The sequence below is a fragment of the Solenopsis invicta genome, chromosome 16, assembly GCF_016802725.1.
Source record: "Solenopsis invicta isolate M01_SB chromosome 16, UNIL_Sinv_3.0, whole genome shotgun sequence".
NCBI classification, from domain to species: Eukaryota; Metazoa; Arthropoda; class Insecta; order Hymenoptera; family Formicidae; genus Solenopsis; species Solenopsis invicta.
The window spans coordinates 18,945,010-18,966,625 of NC_052679.1; the positions used below are offsets into that span (position 1 = coordinate 18,945,010).

A 21,616-nucleotide genomic window follows, 5' to 3' on the forward strand; every position below is an offset into this window, starting at 1 on the left:
CTAAGATATTTTTTATGTTATAATCTATAGAGGCCTTGTATTTGAAATTTTCTCAATTCTTTTATTACTAATTGCATTATGAGTAACCAATAGCCTAACTAATTTCCCAAATAATTGAGTCATTGGCGTTAATTGCTAATTTACATTTTAAAGAAATCCAGCTATATTTCGCGAAATCAAAATTATACATAAGAGAATATCGAGATTTATGTACACTACGATTTATGACTAAAATATAGATAATTAATTAGGCACTTAATTATGAATCAAACATAGATGAGATAACTGATCGCGATATGCTTATTATCGGTATAAATGGAGTCATTTCATTAAAAGCATATGTGACAAAGCAGTTGCGTTCTTTGTATTGGCTTTTATCTGCAGCCATACGTGTATTATATGAAATTCTCCGTATGCCACAGCTGTAATAATAACGCAGCACGACGGAATCGATATTGTTTATAACAATCATCGCGGAAAATTCCGATTTTCATAATCGTAAATTTATGTGCCTCGGTTGCGTATTTTTGCAAGTGCAGCGGGATGATGGAAGGGGTTGTTTTGCAGGGAGAGCTATCAGCAAATGCGGAGCAGGCGAATGAAGTTGTATTTCACTTTTATGAGCGCTTTAACAAGTAAAGAATTACGCACACGAATAACATTTTACTGTCGGCTAGAGGACAGCTTATAACGGCGTGAAATATCGAACGCTCGTATGAGATTCGTACGTGTAACATTTGGCGTGAAAATGCATCCAGCATCTTACTCCACTGTCTGTTGACTTTTCGTTCTGTAGCGTATTCCAGGAAATAAAGACAGAATGCGATGCATTATTAGAATAATTTAAAGTATATAATTCTCGCGTAAAATTACATGTGACTGGTCATAATTTTTTTTTACAAAAAAAAACTTCATTATCTCTTTCACAAAGTGTTGTTGTGCGAGAAACGAACGAAATAAAGCGTGGAAAAAATTTTTCCTACAATCGTTTAATATCGCATTAAAATGCAAATTTGCAGAATTGCGTTCTACGTAAAATATGGGTATATTTTATTTGGAGAGAATATTTACTTGAATTGTGTTTGATTAAACTGATTGGATATATAGTGTGTTCCCGGTACCACGATATACTCGATAGAATACTAAGGACAACCCATCGATTGTCATTGTTTGATCGACCGGAGGAGTCTAGGGGGAATTACTGGTTGGCGTGCATGCATACTCAATTGAGAGCGACACAATATTATTCCTCGCTATGAATTTCGATGCCTACAAGTTTATCCATATGGTTGCTTGATAATAATTGAACATATGCACATTTATAACAATTTGATGAAATAACTAATTTATTACACTTCCTTATTTTTTTTGGAAAGAAAAAAATTGTTATAATTATTAACAATTTTTTTTTGGCTTTCCACGATATTTTACTCGTGCACATTGTGGTTTTATAAAAATATAAATATTTAATTTTATCATTCTAAATGTGGAAAAATATACGCAGATCAAAATTTTATTTTATTAATTTGTTTTCAATTAAAACATTATACTACAAAAAAATAATATGTGAAAATCTTTTTCTGGAAAAATGATGTCTGTTTTTTTATGTTGTGTTAAAAATACATTTATTTTATCATATTTGCTTATTTACGGCTCTGCAATATGAACAAACACAATATATTGAACATTATATTAAATAATATATTAAATACTATTTTTGAACAAAGATTATCAAGCTTTAATGCAGCCAGCTACACACGTGATCGAGCAATGCGCCACCAATGACACCGCAGCCTCCGACTTAATCGGATGATTATTCTGAGATCATTCTTACACTGATGCTGGACAAGCGGTGATATATATGTATGGATACACGGTTGTAACTGGCTCAAGCCGACTTGCTCCGCTTTCGCGGTCTCTCTCTTTGTCCATCTCTTCAAGAGCCACTTTCTTCATCCAGTTTTTGTTCCGTTTAATTTCTAGGACGTTTCACGAGGCCGCTTTCGCCGAGTCTTAATCTCTTTAACCGTGGATAATTCGCTATTCCGTGAATACGCGACCGAAGTGCATGCGGTGGATATCTCGCGCTTCGTCGAAAGTTTCCTCTTCCTTTCTTAATTCAACCGGCACACAATAGTCTGTTTCTCGGATCTCGAATAAACCACCGCGCCGCGCCGTGGCAAACGTGAAATACGAATTTGCCCGTTAGTCCGTTCTCTTTGTCAGCGACAGAGGAGATTCGCAGAAAGCGAGCTCTTCGCCTGTCACGTTATAACGTAATCATTTACGTATGTAACGAGCGTGTCGCGCGGTCGCGTTTATTACTTCATATAAATTATTATACCACGTCACTATGCGGTCGCCCGTACGTGTTTAGACTGATTTTTCGTCCACTATGTCATCTCATTCGGCTGTTCACGAACTGTCTAATCACGCGCTACCATAAAATTCTATCTTATTAATACATGACACAGCTTGGCTCCAGTTCCTGACGAGGACAAAGTTTGAAGGCGGCTTCAAAGTTTGTCGGCAGTGTCAGCGATTCCTCGTTTGCCTCGTGTATAAGTTATCCTCAATGCCGATAGACGCCATGTACGACCTCACTACTGTCCGGATACGGTTCCGCGTACTCTCATTCGAATACATAATTTTACAGCTTCTTGAACACGCTTCTCGAATACGTTGCCGCGATACACGCTCGTATGCAGATCTATTCGCTTATCCGCCCCTAAATTCCCAACTTTATTTGATACGCGCGTTACAAGATTGAAATTAAATAAATTATCGCGAATGTAATATTAATCTTAATTAGTTATTAATCTTTAAACGCAATATAGGATCTGGGAGACCCCGCATGAAATTTTGATCGCTTGCTATATGAAGAGGGAATGAGATAGAAAGTTTGGGTTAGGACGAGAAAAAAAAGTTTGAAACCTCCGCTATCGATCGCAACGTCGTGTGATTAGTTTTAGAACTCAACTAGAATTCAAACCGCACAAAAGTAAATTTTTTTGTTATTATATTTTTTTTGTTATATAATTTTGATAACATAATTATATAATTTTGAAAAGAATGATAATGGCATAAAAGTCTCACTCTTTATCTTTAAAACGTTGTCTAAACAAGTGTTTTTGTTTCGAAGATATAATTAATTTAAAAAAATTGTTTACAAATTTTTATTTTTGCTTAATAATGTTTCCTAAATAACTACACGATAAATCATTTTTTTCGACAATACTATTCGGTCACATTTCTGAAACTGAACTTTTATTAAAAAAGAAAAGAAATTTGTTAAAAAATATTGATTGGAATCAAAGTTATTGCTTCTCAAATTTGCAAGTCTTCCAAATTCCTTTACTATGTTCAAGGATTAATATTTGATTTTTTTTTACCTGGTTTATAAGGTTTATAGTTAATATACATATGAGAGTTAGACATAATAGTTTTTGTATCGCATACCTTTTTTTTTCACATTAAAACGTGATGTCGCTAACGGCGTCACGCGTAGTTCAGAATAGCTCACGTTAATGAAAATGGTAGACTAGAATGGATGATTGCACAGCAATGATCGATTAGACGTCGTCTGATATTATGCCGTAACGATGCGATGATTGTACGGATAAAAATAATCCTTGCTTCTTTAAATACTTCACTTCACGTGTAATGTTTTTTTTTTCAACCCTATCAAAGCGAAACCAATGCGCGTGAAGTACATTGCATACGTGCGAACTTAAGTTATTAACACGCGATTTTTACTTTTACTTTTGACCATTCAGGCATTGAAAACGTCATCTGCTTTGTTTCACGATGCTGCAGCGCTATAAACGTATTTTACTCCGAAATGGGAAAGAAATAGCTCAGAGCTTCATTATACTTTTGCGTCTTTGTTCAAACTTGGTATTTAACACTGAAATGCCAAAGACGGATAATTTGTCTGCCGGCAACTTTGAATGCCGTAATTATCGCTTAAGTGCATTTTCTTCTAGTATTTTCAGAGAGATGCGATTAGACTCGAACAAATACGCGTTATTGGTTATACAAAATAATATAAAAATAAATTCAACGCGCGTACAAAAATACAAGAGAAATCCTAGAGTATTTCTCCCTGCGGGGGAAACCGCATTTCAAAGGTAAAATTTTCTCTGGCGTATCCGAAAGCAGGGAACGTTAAATGTGGAACACGAATATTCGATACCGTGGCCATAAGCGATAAATCATTCGACTCGGGGGCTCAGTTTGCATATCTTAACATTATCAACGGTAAATCAAGCACGAAGAAAGCCGTTTTCACCGGAGACGCGGCTTTTTATACATACAATTTAACACGAAACGAGGTAGAAAAAAGTACCTACCTAATATTCCGTCCAGAGTTAAGTAGCGTGGTTTATGTTCGCTTTTATGGTGTCTCATATTTATAGGAGTTCCTTTCTCTAACAATAAGAAAGAGAGTAGGTGTGTTCTCGTGACCGAGAGTCCCGTCAAGTTATGTTTACCGCAGCAATTCCAGCCGACATAAGAGCGGAGACAAATATGTGCAGCCGCTAACATGATGAGAGAGGCTTTTATGACAGAAACAATCGCATATTTTATTCCTTGTAGTCTACGGAAAAGTAAGACATCTCGGATTTTTCTTCCTCATTTTTTTCAGGCTGCACGTATAACAATATTTTTATTTAATTTTTTACAACGTTTCCGCGAGATGCTGTCGTACGCATGATATCGTCATGAATTCCACGTGCCGCGCGAGGCGAATTGAACTCGACAAATTACAGATTCACGAAACGTACGCAAACGTAGGACAGCGATTTGGTGGTGGCCGCATATTAAAACGAAGGAAATGGTATTGTCGGCATTGTGCGTCGTAAATTTTTAATATTCTGCACCGAGTATCTCCGGGTACTGAGCTTCCAATAAAGTTTCGCTTCAGTTGAAATCCGGTCGAGAGTATCCGGAAGACACGGTCCCGCTATCTACTTATACTTTCGAAACTATTTGAATAATTTGGATGTGCTCGGCAATTTTGGCATATCTCGCTATTAGTTCGTTTCCACATAATTTTGTTGAACTATCAAAATAATTGTGAAGGACATGATTATACTCGTATAATGAGTGCGTTGCAAAAAATTTTGACATTTTAATAATCAGTTTAAGCGTCATAATTATTTTGAGGATTTAGCAAAATTATTTTTAAATCTGTGCCTAGCTAGATTTTTAGATATTTTAGCGCAAAACTGTTTTCGTACAATCGGGGTGTTTACTACAGGGAGAAATTGGGAAAACCTAGTTTTCAGGAAATTTATTTTTTATTCTTGGAAATATCATAGATTTTCATGAGAGTTTATATACTTAGGAAAAAATTTTAAATTTTATTTTTAAATTTAAATTCTATCTCTTTTTCTGACAAAATTGTTCCTTTAATCATTTTTTCTTAATAATACAAATTCAATTATCAATATATCAATGTATATCTCCCTGTACATTCCCATGTGACTCGCAAATTTTTATTTAAAAAAAAATAGTAACAATACATTGAATTACATTAAAGTTTAATTTCTCTACTTAGAATTTTGAACATGATCTCTAGAAAATCCGAGAATTTGCAGGGAATTTTTTTAGAAAATTTGAGTAAACATTTTGGTATAAGTATTCTTAATTTTAATAATAATATGTAATATTTTAATAGCAAGTATTCTTAATTTGGTATAAGTATTTTTAAACAAGTAGTGCACTGAGCTTATAACTTTTAATTGAAACATCATTTGTCTAGATTTTGTACAAGCGATTTAAATATTAGGTACTGGAAAAAATTGGCTGTTGCCAATCGAAACTCGTATCGACATCGTGTCTAGTAGGATCCTTGTTAATTGCTCAGGATGGATCCATTAACGCGATATCTCCTATAGACATGCACATGTCCGGGATGTTCGGATAATGAACTGCTGACGGAGCGACATTACAGCCGACTATGTGGCACGTGTTATCGGATATTTCGGCTATCATTTATATTCTGGCCTATAGATCAAAGAAGAAATTCATTTAGAACACGTGCTCTCACAAAACCGCGACGCCACACCGATTTGCTGTGTATCTAATATCCTATAATTCCGTAATCTTCGCGAATATTTTGATGAAATTTATCTTTTTTGAAGTACATTACAAATGAATTAACTTTTTTTATAAGAAAAAGTTAATATTTGGAAAAGGAATAATTTATTGTCAGATAAAGTCAGTAAAAGCACAGCGTGATATTAATTTTCATAATATCAACCTATTGAAATTATTATTATTATTTCTTGTTGAAAAAGATTTAATGATATTTGCACGCGTTTCATAATAATATCTATTAATTGCAACGCGCATGTCTCCCTTCCCCATTGTCACTTTCGAATAAAGCATAGTCAGATAAGAGAGCTTACATGGCTCTTATTATATGGATACCTGATATATATGGTAACGATTGGAAAATGGGGCACCATTGACGCTCATTTGTATAATTCAGCAGCTGAATATTAGCGTTATGTCGCGCAAAGAACGACCGCTAGTTACGCTCGTTCTGCCGCGGAAGATATCGCTACCATTAACGGAGGAGCGAATTAAAGTTTCAATGCCCACGAGAGTCTCGCGTTTTAGTGGAATCGTAGAGAAGACTGCGGAGGACCCGATGTCCTCCGCACTGCCGGTAATTAGCCAAGATTCCGAACGGAAGCGCTGAGCAATTTTAACCAATTGGAACGACAAACGCCACCGCCGCCGTTGCTGTCGAGCCGCGGTCGAGTATAGTGTTTCGCGCGTTATGGAACGGCATGCTGCGCTATGCTGCGTTAATATCGGCAATTTGATACTGTAACGAGGCTCCATTTGCTCATTTCCAGTCGTGCGAATTCGTCCTTTTGATTTCTCTCGCCTTAGAAGAGTTTTTTTACTTTGAAAATAAAAAAAAAACACTTGCAATGGTAGCGATGAACAAGAATTTAATCTGTGACAATTCTACCGTGAATCATTGAAAGAGAAATTGTTGGATGTAATGAGAAAATAATAAGTAATAACAAAGACAAACTCGCTTTGTCTACAAACGTAATTAATCGAAGATTTTAATGGCCATTAATGAGCAAATTAAAATACATCTTTAATATGAAGATATTTTATTTCTATATACACGCTGAGAGAAATTTATTTGTTGTGTTTAAGTAAAAATATTTCCTTTTAAGAAAATAGACATATTATCTTAAGTATATAGTAGATTTGTATTTTATATACTTTTGAATTTAAATAATGATTTTACAAATAAACTAATCATATTATTAAATTTAATTAAATTTATTTCTTACATTAACAAATCTGATTATCTTGAATATAAAAATAGTTTAATTATATTACAGTAAATATTTTCTAAAATTGCAAGAAAAAATTGTTTGGTTAAAAATTGTTTCTTTATTTTATTTATATATAAATATTTCAATTAAGAAATTTTTAACTTGACCGTAAGTAAGTAATGGAATTCACCGAGTAAATAATTGTGTCAAGTAAAATTTTTTGTTTTAAGAAATTTTTTTCTGTTTGTGAATAGATCTTTTAATTAATGTAATTTAAACATTTAACGGCGTTTCATTAGGTTCGCTGCAGGAGAGTCCCAATTGCCTACAAATCGTTTGCTTACAGTGTCGTTTGTCGACATCCCAGCATTTCCCTACAAATTGTTTGCGCACAAAAAAATTCTACCTACAGATTGATTGGCCACAGTTTCAATTGCGCACAATTAGATAATTGCATTACGAAAACACACGACAATATTGTGCACAAGCAGCATTATGCTACACAAAAATTTGTGCCTGCAGATGGATTGTTTAAAGGCAAATTTTTTTTTTTAATATAAGAATTTTTGCTTCTCATGTCACTTATCAGCGCTTAAACGATCTTTTCTAAATATACCAGTAGATATAGGAGTTTAAAGCTAACTAATTACAGACTGCATGACTCAAATATGCGACCGCCTAAACGATTTTTGTGCGCAAACGGTCTGCAGGCAAATAGAATGTTGGCAAACGATTTGTAGGCAATTGGGATTCGTAATTTACAAGGAAACGTGCATTAATGTTATATCGTTAAATTTCTCTTAACTGCAACTTGTATATCGTTAAATTTCTCGTAACTGCAACTTAACATTCGCTAAAGAAGACTGCAAGTCGAAATGTTCGGATTAAAAAAATATAATTAGAGAATCTCTATATATTCAGAAATAAATGAAATATCTTCATATTAAAGATGTATTTTATCATTGTTGGTTGTTAACTTTTGTTTAATTATAACTGTGTAAAAAAGTTATATTTTGTTAATTTTTATAATTGTTATTAGAACTTTTTAATAGGTCGAGAATAAATTTGTCAAACTCCGAGTATTTGTCTCTCTCAATTTTGTATTATGTACTTTGTGTTATTTAGGTGTGCTTTTACTAACATAAATCCGCGAAATTTAGTTCATGCTCTTGTAATCCTTTTTGCCCGACTAATGTTGATTAATAGTTAATTCCGCAAGGGATTATCGTTAATCGAGGATCGCCCATCCATTATCGTTCGGTAGACAGGTCTTCTTGAACGCTTACTGTCATTCTAATCGATATATTTCTCCTTAAACAGGCCGGCGAGCGCGTTAACATTCTTCGCGAGAAGTCGAGAGCACGCGTCCGGACTTCAACGATGGACTGTGACTCGCTATCGAGAAGGCAACACACTGGCAGGAAACGAAAGGCGTGACGAAGACTTCTTCCTGAGACCGTAAAGTTCCAATGCTATTTCGTCGACGGGCGAGGGAGACTACTCGACTGTATACGCGTACGGTGGTAAGTAGATTCTTGTAAAGCCTTTGAATATTCCTTTGCGCGACCCAGATCGATCGAAGAACCGAAGGTGAGCAACCGCGCGTTAGCCTCGTAGGTCAAACGCTCTTTTGTGATCCTCGAGATCTGTCCTGCTTGCCGAAGACATGCGCGCCACATGGGCGTCTCGAAAGCCTGAACGATGAACGATCCGGATACGGTAGATATTTTACTGCGACACAAAGGCGCGCTAGGTTTACGTTTCTCGAGCCGGGAAGTGTGTCGCAGTCAAGCCGAAAAGTTTCGGATTGCCGGTAAGCCGACACGACTCGTTGATTTACGCTCGCCCGCTCGGACCACTTTTGTCATTTATCACTCCCGCTAGCGTCCGGCATACACGTAACATATTCGAATAACAAATTTTTTTTCTAACGTCACTCTACATCTTAGAGTAGTGACTGTTAAAATTAAATTAATTGTATCGTGCTAACTTAAAAATGACTGGCATAATCGGATAATAATTTTTTGTATCGTTTCAAAAGCAAATCTCGTAGAGGAAAGTAATTTTTCATTTTCTATTATTTCCTTTTAAGATGTCTGTAAGGTAGTCGGTCTTGAAAAAAAAAAAAAACTTTTATGATTGATGCAACTTACGAAGTGTTGGAGAAAATAAACTGTTACAGCCTTTGCTTTTTGCGGAAAAAGGAATGAATATTAATGTTGTAATAACTTGTATTGCGTATTATTCAATTACTATAGTAACTTGCATCATTGTTATTTTATGAGTTATTTATATCTAGTTATCTTTCAACAACTAAGCGTAAACTTCATGTCCCGTGAGGAGAGAGCACGTGCATGCAGAATTTTGTTCTCTTTTATGGAGAACCCGGGACCGATGTGTCGCGCACGAGTTTATTCAGGCAGACTTAGATATGAGGCTGCGTCTGAGACCGATATTTCTCGGGTGGGATATGTTTTTCAACCGGAACGAATACGATAGCGCGAAATATTGATGCCGACTGTTGAATAAGATCAGTCGATAGTCCAAAGAACTTACCGAAAATTGGAGCAAGGATGGATGACACAGTGACCTGCGGTTTTCTGTCTGATCCGTTCCTTCATAAGCGCCTTCTTGCTGCCGAAGAGCTTCATGGCCAACTTGTTGTCCGTCGGCTGGAACAGGGCCTGAAGCTGATTCTTTAGGAAGCTCTGCTTGACTTCCTGGCCCGGGAGGCCCGGGCCCGGCTCTTCCTTCGGCGTCCCATAGAGGGACACGTCGTCCACCCCGAAGTGGACCTTCCCGCTGCCCTTGTAATTCATCTCGTTGCCTATAAAAAGATTGTGCGGTCGTCAGGTCAGTGTCGGCCGATAATCGTCCATTATTCCAGGACTTTTATCGCCATCCGATAGCGCGCGCCGTAAAATCTCGCACCCGTCCGATAAACCCGAGCCGAGTTGCGCGATAGCGTTCGCACAAAGCACAAATCGCGAACTGTCCACAAGCATAACTGAACTTGTAAACTCGCGCCACGATAGCGTCCCGACACGTATGACTTTAATGTCGTTAACCCGAAGTATCTTTATGGCTCGTGAACTAGCTCGTGAAATTTGCCGTGTGCAAATTTGACGGGACTTTTTACAGCTTATATATGGTTAGGAATAAATTTATTTGTCCGCCTCTCGAAAATATTAATTGTCTAATAAGGTCAAATAAAACTGATTAACCTACGGTTCAAATCTATGTGTCACGATACTCACACGTATACGCGCGCGCACACACACACTTGGAAATTCATGATATCATTCTGTATCTTTGTTTTGTTGCCACATCTTTTGCTTCGATGATATAATTATACCTCTTCCACTTAAAACAAAGCTTTTCTCGAGAAACACTTTACTTATGCTGTACCTAATAATTTATGCACAATTTTACATGCCACGTTAATTTTGATTAATTCTAATACGAATATCTCAATTTAATTTTCTAATTGTAAATTACTCATGTAAATAACTAATGGAATATTTCTACATATAACTAATTATTTTGTTTAATACATTTATAGATATTGCACAATCCATCGATTACATTAATTCTGACTCATATTTGTTCTTTCTCGTTATATAAATCACTTTTGTAATTTTTGTAACAGTCTTGATCTAGAAAGTAGCAAGAGCGAAAGAAATTCATTGCGAAGAATGCAATTGTCGGTTATGTCCTCGCTTCTAGAGATAAGTGTCGACAAAGTCGATGGCTATCGATAATCGTATAAACCTTACGATTTATCAACACTCACCGGATTTACGCGGTTTACGAACGCCCCATAATGTCCAACTCGAGATAAACTCCTCGTACGAGCCCGACCGGGAACCAATATCGTTCGATTTTAAACCGTCTCGCGACGGCGTGGCGCCTTGCTGTAAGAGCGGCCTCTCTTGCGCCACGAAAACGGATCTTCCTTCGTCGTCGACGTGCACGGCCGCCATGACGTGTTCGCGAACGAGAACGAGATGAAACGGAATATCGCGTTGACCCGCCGGTCGAAAGGCAGACACCGCTCAAGACTAGCTTAAGTAACGGAACAAGGACGCGAAGAAGCGCGAGAGGAGACGCGTATCCACTGACCGGTTTTAGCCGGACGAACGAGTACATATTGCCCGGTTCTTTTTCTTTCACGTGTTGGTATACGCTAATCCCCGGACGCTCTACCACGATTCCTGCCGCATCGCGTAAGAGATCCAATGTCATGATCTATTGCGCTCATCACGTTGTACCGTATGATATTCGAGATGAATGGACGGAATAGCGTTGCTGCGTTTTTAATCGTGATCAACGGAAAGAAAGAGAAAAAAGAAATGCGGAAAATATTGTGGCTCTTTATATATTATTATTTGAGAAATTTTATATTTAGCAAAGTATCTCAAAGTATATGTTACTTGAATAGGTGAAATTTAAATTAGCATTGATTTTAGATTTCTAGAATTTTGTAGAGATGGGAATTTTCTGTTTCTGTGTGTGACGTTTAAGAAATACATTTTACTTATTATTATTTAGAGAGAAAGAGGAAGAGAGAAAACTGTATATATATTTTCGCCAAATGTTAAAAATTTCAGTCATTTATTATATTCCGGTATCCAGTTTATCATCATATATTTTCAATTTCTGCTAAAGATCGGGTTTTATGCGGCGAATATTATATAATGCGTCCAAAACTAGAAAAACTTGATGCCTATAATGGCTTATATTTTGCTGCGAAGGAGCGTTGAATTTGCATTCATAAATTCGCGTAGGTACTGCGCTGGAAAATCCACACATTATCGCTGCTAATTTATATGAGCGTGTTAAATCGTTCTTATTTTAAACAGTTTTATCCCGAAAAACAGCTTTCGAGTATGGTAATCGTTTCTCACGAAATGCATCGCGTTGCATTATACATTCACGAGGAGCACATCTTGCAGTATTTAAATTCCTTCTGTCTCTCTCTTTCTTTCGTGACATTTAGCGTATTGCATTATCGATTTTCGCTTCGATATTACTTGTATTGGGGTAATCTCGTTTCGCAACTTCAATTATTTCGATATAAAACAACGCGGTTTTTTTTCCATCACCATTATCTACGTCGGACGTATTTCGTCAGTGAGCGCATCATCTCACACCACTCACATTTGTGCATTGTAGGCAGTGGACAATACACCCCGTTACACACGTGTATAAGCGCATGTCACTGATCCGATCAATGATTTATGACATTTTACCGCAAGCACCACAATGCGGCAGCCGCACTCGCATATATTTGCGAGAAATGAGTTTAATTCGACGTTTATGGATGTTTTGATTCGATTCCGTGACCCATTAGCGCGATATATGTTGTTAAAAAATAAATATTTAGGCAATTGTGAATAATCGAAAATTCAGCCCGCAATTTCATATTCAGTCGTTTCCGCATCGTGATTTGCATAACGTGGACATTACGGTCCACGCTCGTTATCGTGGTAACACAGCAATGCAATCGCAAAATTCATTCCTGTCGTTAACATTGTATCACTTTATCACGACGGATCTCATTAATGTAGTTTTCACTTGCATTCTTTATATTCCAGCGAGATGTTTGCGAAGATCGTAAACTCGATTGGAATTTATAACGGTCGTAGACGAGCTTGCGTCTTGCATTTTACGCAGCTCTCCGTGAAATGTCTTTCTTGTACCTCAAATAAAGTGCGCATTTATTTGAACCCTATAGTACTTGTAAGATATTTGCACAAGTAACGGTGCGAGCAATGATAACACTTTTATCAAGACTTACAAAGCATATAGAAGCAATGTAAATAATAAAAAAAGAATACGTTCGCATTGAATTTCTATACGAAAAGAATAATTTTGCTGAAAATTATTCGAAAATAATTTATAATAAATCGAATTTCCTTAACTTTGAACCATTTACACTTTATGAAAATTAACTGTTTAATCAGTAGAAACAATTCGCTTGTTTTAATCAAGTTTTACGTGTGCGAATTGTTAACAACGTATGGTGGCAACATATATAGTACAAATATTTTCAATGCGCATTTGTACAAAATACTTCAACATTCTTAGTGTGCTCGCGAGAGAATAAACACTGCACTTAAGAATACTTTAAGGAGATCATTTTCATCTTCGACGGCGGCGCTTACCTGTGTCGCCCAGGAAATCAGTGATGAGCAGGGTCTCGTCGTCTAGAGCAGTGACGAGACTGTCTGTACACGTGTTGGTGTTCTCGATGCTGATCTTGATGCTGTCATCTTTGTTGAGCCGTGGATGATTGTTCGCGGCGGGGTTGTTACTGGCGTGGCAGTTGTTGTTGCCGATCTGCTGGCCGAGCTGGTGATGGGGAGAGCGCACGGATTCGGTGCTGCTGGTGTGCAAACTCACCCCCGTGGTCGCCCTTCCGTTCACCAGCCGTAGGCTCGGTGCCCGACGACCTCCGCCACCGCCGCCACCGGAACCGGTCACAGAACGGCCGCCACCGCCACCGCCGCCCTCGCCCTCCCTGCAATAAATTCTTCAATTGTATAATGCTTTTCTTCTCATGCTTGCTGCAAATACAAGCTGTATTTCGGATAGATCTCGTAAGCCTTCGTGGAAGTTACTCCACGTTTTTTTTTGCTATTAATGAAAAACTCTTTGCAAGATTTTCCTCTCGAAAAAGATTGAACGAGAGTTGTCTCGAAGGACCGTTTTTGTTTTGCTGTGATGCGAATGAACATTGTATCTTATACATCTTGAAACAAAAGATTACGAATATATGGCAGAGGAAACTCTACTTTAGAGAATGCATCAGTTTCATCAAAGAAAAATTGGAATTGGAGAAACGCCGCGGCGCGGGCGCGGGCGTTGCGATACCGCATGCAACGATTTTCACTATTCACGTACACATATTATTATGGAAATCTTTGCAGCGTCGTTTCGTATGTAGCACAGTGATTCGACACAATGGATACCGCGACATTTCTTTCATATTTTTCAAGAGTACTTTACAGAAATATATTAAAATGCAATTTTGCAAAATTAAGTTTCGAGGATGCAGATAAATGAAATTTATTTTAAATTCTATTTAAATCAAAATTTGTTTTTCATTTATTTTTAAGATCGATCCATTCTCGAATTGCGTTCATTATCGAATGTTGTGAAATCCCATTAATATCGTTTTAGTTTTGAGTTGTTAAAGACAATATTTGCTAAAGTCCAACAGTTTTTCATTTCGACGTGAGGGACATTTTGACGAGATTTTTCCACAAAATATAATGTAGGTTTTCTGTAACATATTACGTATATTTCCAAAATAGACGTCAGGGAGAGGATCTAATGGTCAATTACGCGTGACGCCGATCGCCGCTGGTATCGACAGCTTCGACGTGATACCTGATACATTAATGCCGATAATGCGTTTTCCCATCGTCACGATGTCGCGCGTATTTTCAGTTCACCGCGAAACATCTCGGCTCTTCGCGACAGGGCAATAAATTTTTTTTTCGACCCCCGGCATATACATATACGTATGCGCGAGAGCACCGCACATCAACGGCGGATTTTCACTATTGGCACGCAAGCTGGGCGCTTCGTTCTTCTTGCATACCAACAAATATCGATATCGTGAATTGGAACGCGCGGGGCATGACACTAACTGCAGCGAAAGTGCAATGGTATCGCATTCTCACGCTTTACGCACATGACATAAATCAAATTCGTTCGCGTGCCTCGGAATCAAATTGTATTACCGAAATTGTTAGGAACCACAGCTGATAGACAGAACAGACAATCTACGTTGGAGTAACCTCACCAATTCCGATCACGTACCGTAAGGCATACAAAATTAGTTGATCATTAAACGGTCATTGCTACACCGATAACCTTTGCTTGTTCAGCGTTTCAAACGTTTTAGAATGTTGGAGATATATGAATTTACGTAATTTTTTAAGATAATTTTAGAATTTTATATTAAATAATTTAATAATAATGATATGACTAATTAAATAATAATAATAGTTAATGGATTAATTAACTAGGCTTTCTATAGTTGTCCATCTTTTTTTATATAATAAAGTAGAGAATATTTAGATTGCATAATTAGATAATAAGTATATTTAATTTTTTTTTAATGCTTTGTATTACCATTCTAATCATAGTAATGAAACATACAAAAATTGCACGAGTTAAAATGAATTAGTTTATTAAGTCAAAGCGGAAAGTAATTCAAAACGACACGTTAAAGATAATTCAAGATAAAATTTTATTATCTACTGAAGGAAAAATTATTAAATTTTAATAAATATGTATTTGAATAACACTAATGAAATATTTCCTAAATTTATATTAAATATAAATATATGTATTATATATTTATTTATTACCAGAACTACTAATTAAATTTTTGCATTATTTTTTTTTTTAATAGAGTAGATATTTATGTACTGTAAGTAAATATTTCATTACTATTCGAATAAATATTTATCAAAATTTATGAACGTTTTCTCTCAGTGTAGTTTTGACGTGTATGTGGGTGTTTGATTGCATTGAAAAATTATTTTTTATTGCAATTATAAAATATTGCAATACATTTCTATGATGTAAATTTTGTCAAAAAGTGTGCTCGTTTTATATTCGTCGAAGCAAGCAATGGTCGAAAATAACGCAATTTCCGCCACACTGTGTTGCGCCGCTGACGATGCGCCAATCGCGTCCATCCATCCGCTTTACGCATTCAACGGAAGAAAAACAAATTGTCGGAAATTTTATCGTGTCGATCTAAAGTGCGACGAAGTACGGCTGAATATTAAATCACGTAGTTCGTAATAATTGCACGTCAACGTGACGAGCAAATAAACCAGCAGGCGTCGGGAAAGATGTCGGAAAAGACGTAAAAATAGCGGACACATCAGACTCTTCTTGCGCGCGCCTTTATAAGGTGGATACTTGTCTATCGAAAAGGCTGCTCACGCAAAAGAAGCAATAGTAGCAATAGATAAGAGAAATCCACCAATAAGTGTTCTACGAAGTAGAACATCTGTTTTTCGATATATAAAACGGAAAAGCGACGAGATAGGGACGGAGGTAGGCTGCGGAACTCGAGAAAATGTAAGATGATAAAAAGAGGAAGAGAAGATAAGATAGGAGTAGCATGCACAGGATGTTTTAATGACCAGGAAATATTAATTATCCTGTAATTATCCGGTAAGCAAACTGTGAAGATAATCATTTGCTTTAAAATTATACCATGTTTTTCGCGAGTCCCAATTCTTTTACAAGACTGCGTGGTATAAATTAACTATCCGATTAAGAATTTCGTATGTGAATAGATTTATTTCTATTATATTCCCGATTTGTTGTTTCACACAAACATTTAATATTTTTATACATTTGTGCAAAAATGCTATATTTCGGTTGAAAATGTTTTCATCAAATTCTATACTTTTCTTGCTTTTTATTTTATAAGACAGTAAACAATTTTAATTAAAAATTATATTTTGAGTTTTTTCTTTCTCTCTCTACTTTGCTCTGTGATCAGAGAGTCGGCTTATAATAGTCTATATTAGTTTATTATTTTGATAATGTCGAATTATAACTAATACTATTTATTTGAATTACAATAAACAGAAGTAGATTTTCGTGCAGCAGCAACGGATTATAATCGAATATGCGCACATGTTCAGCTTTTATAGAGCTAAATCTTGTCTAGAGGAAGCCGCGATGCCATTGTATGCACCACTTGATACGTATATATTTGCGTATGTGTTCGAACCAACCTCTAGTTAACGCTGGAATCTATTTTAAGGAACCTCCCCGCCGGGTAATGCGGTCGACCGCGGCAAAAAGCATTCGAGTCCTGATGTATATGCCTCTCGAAAATACAAGATAGCCGTGCCGGTAGAAAAAGAGTGTCAAGGTTCGCTTTCGATTGCTATAGCTTTTCTCAATTTGCCAAATGGCAGGACGGACGAACCGAGGGAACGACCTGACCTGACTGTCTTTGACGAGATTGTGCCATCAATGCGGATATTGGCCTTGGCTAAGAGAGGTGTAACGGACCTTACAAAATGCCAACGCTTTTTAATTTTTACTAATGTACTATATGATAGTACATTAGTACCTTCGACAGAGGCTATACTCTTATCTGATTTTTTTTTTAATTCACTTTCATCATTTAGAAATTTTGGAGTTAAATTGGCAATGCCGATGAATTATATTTTATATTTATTAACAAGAAGTGAGACGGTTCTTTATTTTTCCCATAAAACTTTTTTGAAGTGCGATATTATAGGCGAAAAATGTTTGAAACAATGAATATTCGACGTTGACGGGTGACAATGCTATATCGTAAATGTTACAAAGGTGGGACGTTATTCATTTGAGGGAAATTGGGAAAGTTGTTATTTGCGATAATCAGAAAGAAAGAAAGGAAATTATATATTCGCCGAACTGTGCGGTATAGATTTTCTGTCTTATGCTGTTTGCTCTACGTATAATCGCCTTCGTTTCTCGACCTCAATTTATCATGTTCTATCGAAAGGCGAATCGAACTGAACGTAAATCAATATTGACGCCGCATCTTGCTTTGCTAGTGCAGACGAAGTTCGTCGTAATATGCAGCAGAATCCTCTAATCGTGAAATACCCAAACCTAATTTAAATTAAGATAGCGCATAGTTATAAACACTCTGGTAATCAATAGTTTAGATTGTCGCATTAGCAACCACGATTCTGCAACTTGGAATTATAGATGTTTCCAAAATGACACGATGAAAACAGAATATACAGTTTTTTCGTATTATGTGAATTACGCTTAGAGGATAATAGCTTATTATTAGTGATTAAACTAAGATAGCGTTTTTGTCATAATTAATTAGAATGCTGCACATAATTGTTATATTATATGCCGCAAAAAAATTATATTCAATAAAAGAATTGAATTATTTCATCTCATTTGCCACTTCCGCGTATTTCTATATGTGTATAGATTTTGTGATTATTATGTTTACTTTCGAAAGGAAAACAATCTTTTAAACATTACGATAAGGCGCATGAAAATTAAGCATTTTAATTAAAAAAAAAACACGAACATATTTTGATGTTTAATCGTTACGTCAAATTAGATTTTGCACGACATTTTAATACATAATTTGAAATTGTATACCGTGTCAATGTTTGTTAATTCACTTACGCATGCAATTCACTAAGTGCACGTTCTGCTTGAAATGGAATTCATAATTATGGCTTTCGATTATGATCGTTTGTCATTGTGTAAGCTCATTTAAGCGGTTAATTGGATTCGAAATAATTAAGCATTTAATAAGAAAAATCAACTTTTCCTAACACATATTTCTGTTAAAAGTATATTAATTATCTACTGCTACAATTATTGTTGATTTATAGCTTTTTTGTAATTGCAATTTTACAAGTAATATTTATAATTACGTCTTTAGACCTTTATGATTGTAGTATTTTTTAACTATCTCAATGATGCGTTAAATGACGTATTTACTAAAGAAAAACTAATCTTCAAATATGTACCCGTTAAAAATATGCATTACATGCTTTATTGTACAATTTGTTTTTTATACAATTACAACTCTTTGCGATATCTTGATGGAGAGAATATCTCTTTAATCTTTTACTAATCGCGCTTCTTTTACATTTTACAACTTGCATTTACAATGTTGTGATAAAATAAGGAAGTACAAGTAAGAAAAATAATTTATTATAAAGTGGAAAAAAAAATACATCATGCAAAATATATAAAGAAATTTGCAAGTTGGATATTAATTTTGATGATGAACTTCAAGGACTTGACGAATTTTAAGGACTCTCACGAATTTTCGTGCCTCTTCTTGAGCGGAGTTTCGAGAACGGCAAGCAGTTAATAGTAACTTTTAAATATTTATTAAGAATTTTTGTATTGAATCTTTGAGTTAAGAAAAGTGTACATACTCGCGCGTAAGATTTACTTTAATTTAACGTCGAAGTTTTGTTATTTGGTTACTACAAGTCGACAGCTCGCCTTTTTACGGTGCGTGTTCTTGCAACATTTTTATTGAATACTAAAAAGCTTTTACTATTTCTCGTTTCTGGCGGACAGAATATCCTGTCCTTTTTATATGTCTCCGACTTTCTGCCATTTCGATGCGCAGTGCTCATACATTTGTTGGGCGCGGGGGGGCTATGCAATTCCGACATTCCGGCACTACGCGACACGAATTTGAACGTTTGCCTCGGCATTGTGCAACAATAGAGTTTCATGGTCCAACGAAAAACTATTATCGCCGTTATTGTCACTGCCGTAAACGATGAAATCGGTGCACGGTGTAGTGTGTCTCCGATCGACCGCACTTTCCTTTAAAAACTAAATAGAATAGCCCAAGGGAATTATAAATTTTTGCGCAATGGAGGGGGTTTGTGTAATTTATATCCCTGCATTTTTACTAGATAAAAGTTGCAATTATTCACGCGAGATAGTATTTCAGTTAGAACGTCCAGAAATACACTAGTTTAACAGGACGCGGTCAGTAGATATGCATATACAGTCGCTCGAGATTGCATGCATATATACTGACCGTGCAAAAATGGCACGTCGTCGGTATTAACTCTTAATTGCCTCCCATTCGAAAACTATGAAATTCCGGGGAAGCAAGGAACGAGAGTCCCAACAAAGTTTTTTTTTCCCGTGCGTCTGATTTCACATTCTACATTTTACTATTGACATTATTTAGTGAAAGTATGTTGTTAAAAAGAAAAGTTAAATGCAAAGCGCGATTTTATGCTTTAGTTGTGTATATGCGTGCAATTCTTTTTATGTATTATAGATCTGGCGATATATCTTCTCAGATATTACTTTCAGAGCTCTCTCTTCGCTCGTACCTTCTTATTTTAATCTCCTCTTTCCATTCTGATAGATATCCGCCTCTATCGAGATTAAGGTATTGTGATTTTTTTGTAATCTTAGTCAACTGCGTTCTGCATACTCGTTATACGACTCGCTCGACGAGATTTGACTTTCCTTCTTTTCTCGCGTAAAGCCGCATCGCAAGTCGAGCTTGAAAGCTGGAGGTAACGAGTTGAAATGAACAGAACGCCTTTTACATATTACGGAAATATGCCCGCCGCGGCTCCGCCGGCAATTTATAACTGCGAATTTATGCCGTTGGGACGTACAAGCTCCTCGTCATAGCGCATTAAACGTTCCGCATATTAAACGCTTCGCTGCTTATGAGTAACAGTATGACCCCAAGTGGCATTAGTTGGGAAGAAAGAAAAAAACACTTTATATATAATGCAATCTTTCCTTTGACGTCCTTTGAAACAATTCTGTAGAAATGGGATAGTGACGAAACTTTACGCACAAAATAATTAAAAATTCATTTCTAACAACGTAAATGTTGAAGAAGATTGATAAAGGGAGCGAAACCGAATTAACTCTTTTAAATAAGTTTCAGAATTTATATACGATGCGTATTTTCGAGTGAAATAATTAAAAAGTTGGATGAGGTACTCCGTCCTCATTTTCGTGATAAAGTTATGTATATTTTTTAATGTGATCACAACAAAAATATGCGGGACTAAGTTGGCGCTTTATGTAAACTGTTATATTTGTTTAATTAAGAATTATCAATTGTTTTTATTTCACTCGCTTTTGAACGTGCACGCGTTGGAGCGCACGTGTTGTCGTTCTATTCAGCACACACATTGTCATCGCATTCATTCACGCACACTTGGCGGAGTGCAACAATGGAGCGATTATGTTCCGGGTAAGGTACATGTGTCGCTTCGCACACTAGCCTCGTATGTGCGATATGCTTGGGATAATTTAGAGTAATTATGCCAGAAATCAACACGATAAAACACCGAACAAGACACTTTAAGAGTCATCGGTGACGGCATTGCGCAGCGTAACATTGGCACCTAAATGGCGTTTAATTTTGCTGCGTCTGTTTTCGCGTAAAAGTAAAACAGTGAATATTATGGATGGAGAATTACGCAACATTTAATCTGAATTAATCGAATACGTCAATCATTGCAAAACGATTATATAGTGCAATATGCAACAAAGACTTTATAAATAGTGCTTTACGATGCTTTTGAATTTTGCAGATATAATGCGCAAGATTTGACGATTTGACGATTCTGATCAGGGTTGATAAAAATTGAGGTTTAAATATATTATGTATTTTAAGACTTGTGCACTGATGGAAAAAATTACTAAATTTTATTAAATATTTGTTTTACTAATTTAATTTAACCATCTTTCTTTTATTCAGTAAATATTTTATTGTAATTGTT

The 21,616-nt window shown here is 36.1% G+C and overlaps 1 protein-coding gene across 10 annotated transcripts in view; it reads right to left on the minus strand.

Annotated features, from left to right (window-relative positions):
• The window catches only part of LOC105193137 (potassium/sodium hyperpolarization-activated cyclic nucleotide-gated channel 2), a 138,343-nt gene that overhangs the window by 59,080 nt on the left and 57,647 nt on the right, over window positions 1-21,616 (minus strand). For 8 of the 10 annotated variants that reach the window (XM_039458566.1, XM_039458565.1, XM_039458563.1 and 5 more), the window contains 2 exons: window positions 13,481-13,836; window positions 9,870-10,140 (listed from right to left, as the gene is read on the minus strand). In XM_039458566.1, the coding sequence (XP_039314500.1) occupies window positions 9,870-10,140; window positions 13,481-13,836 (627 nt within the window). Of the gene's footprint in view, window positions 1-9,869; window positions 10,141-11,106; window positions 13,447-13,480; window positions 13,837-21,616 lie in introns of those variants that run through there. The other 2 variants (XM_039458567.1, XM_026138241.2) reach the window with 2 other exon arrangements.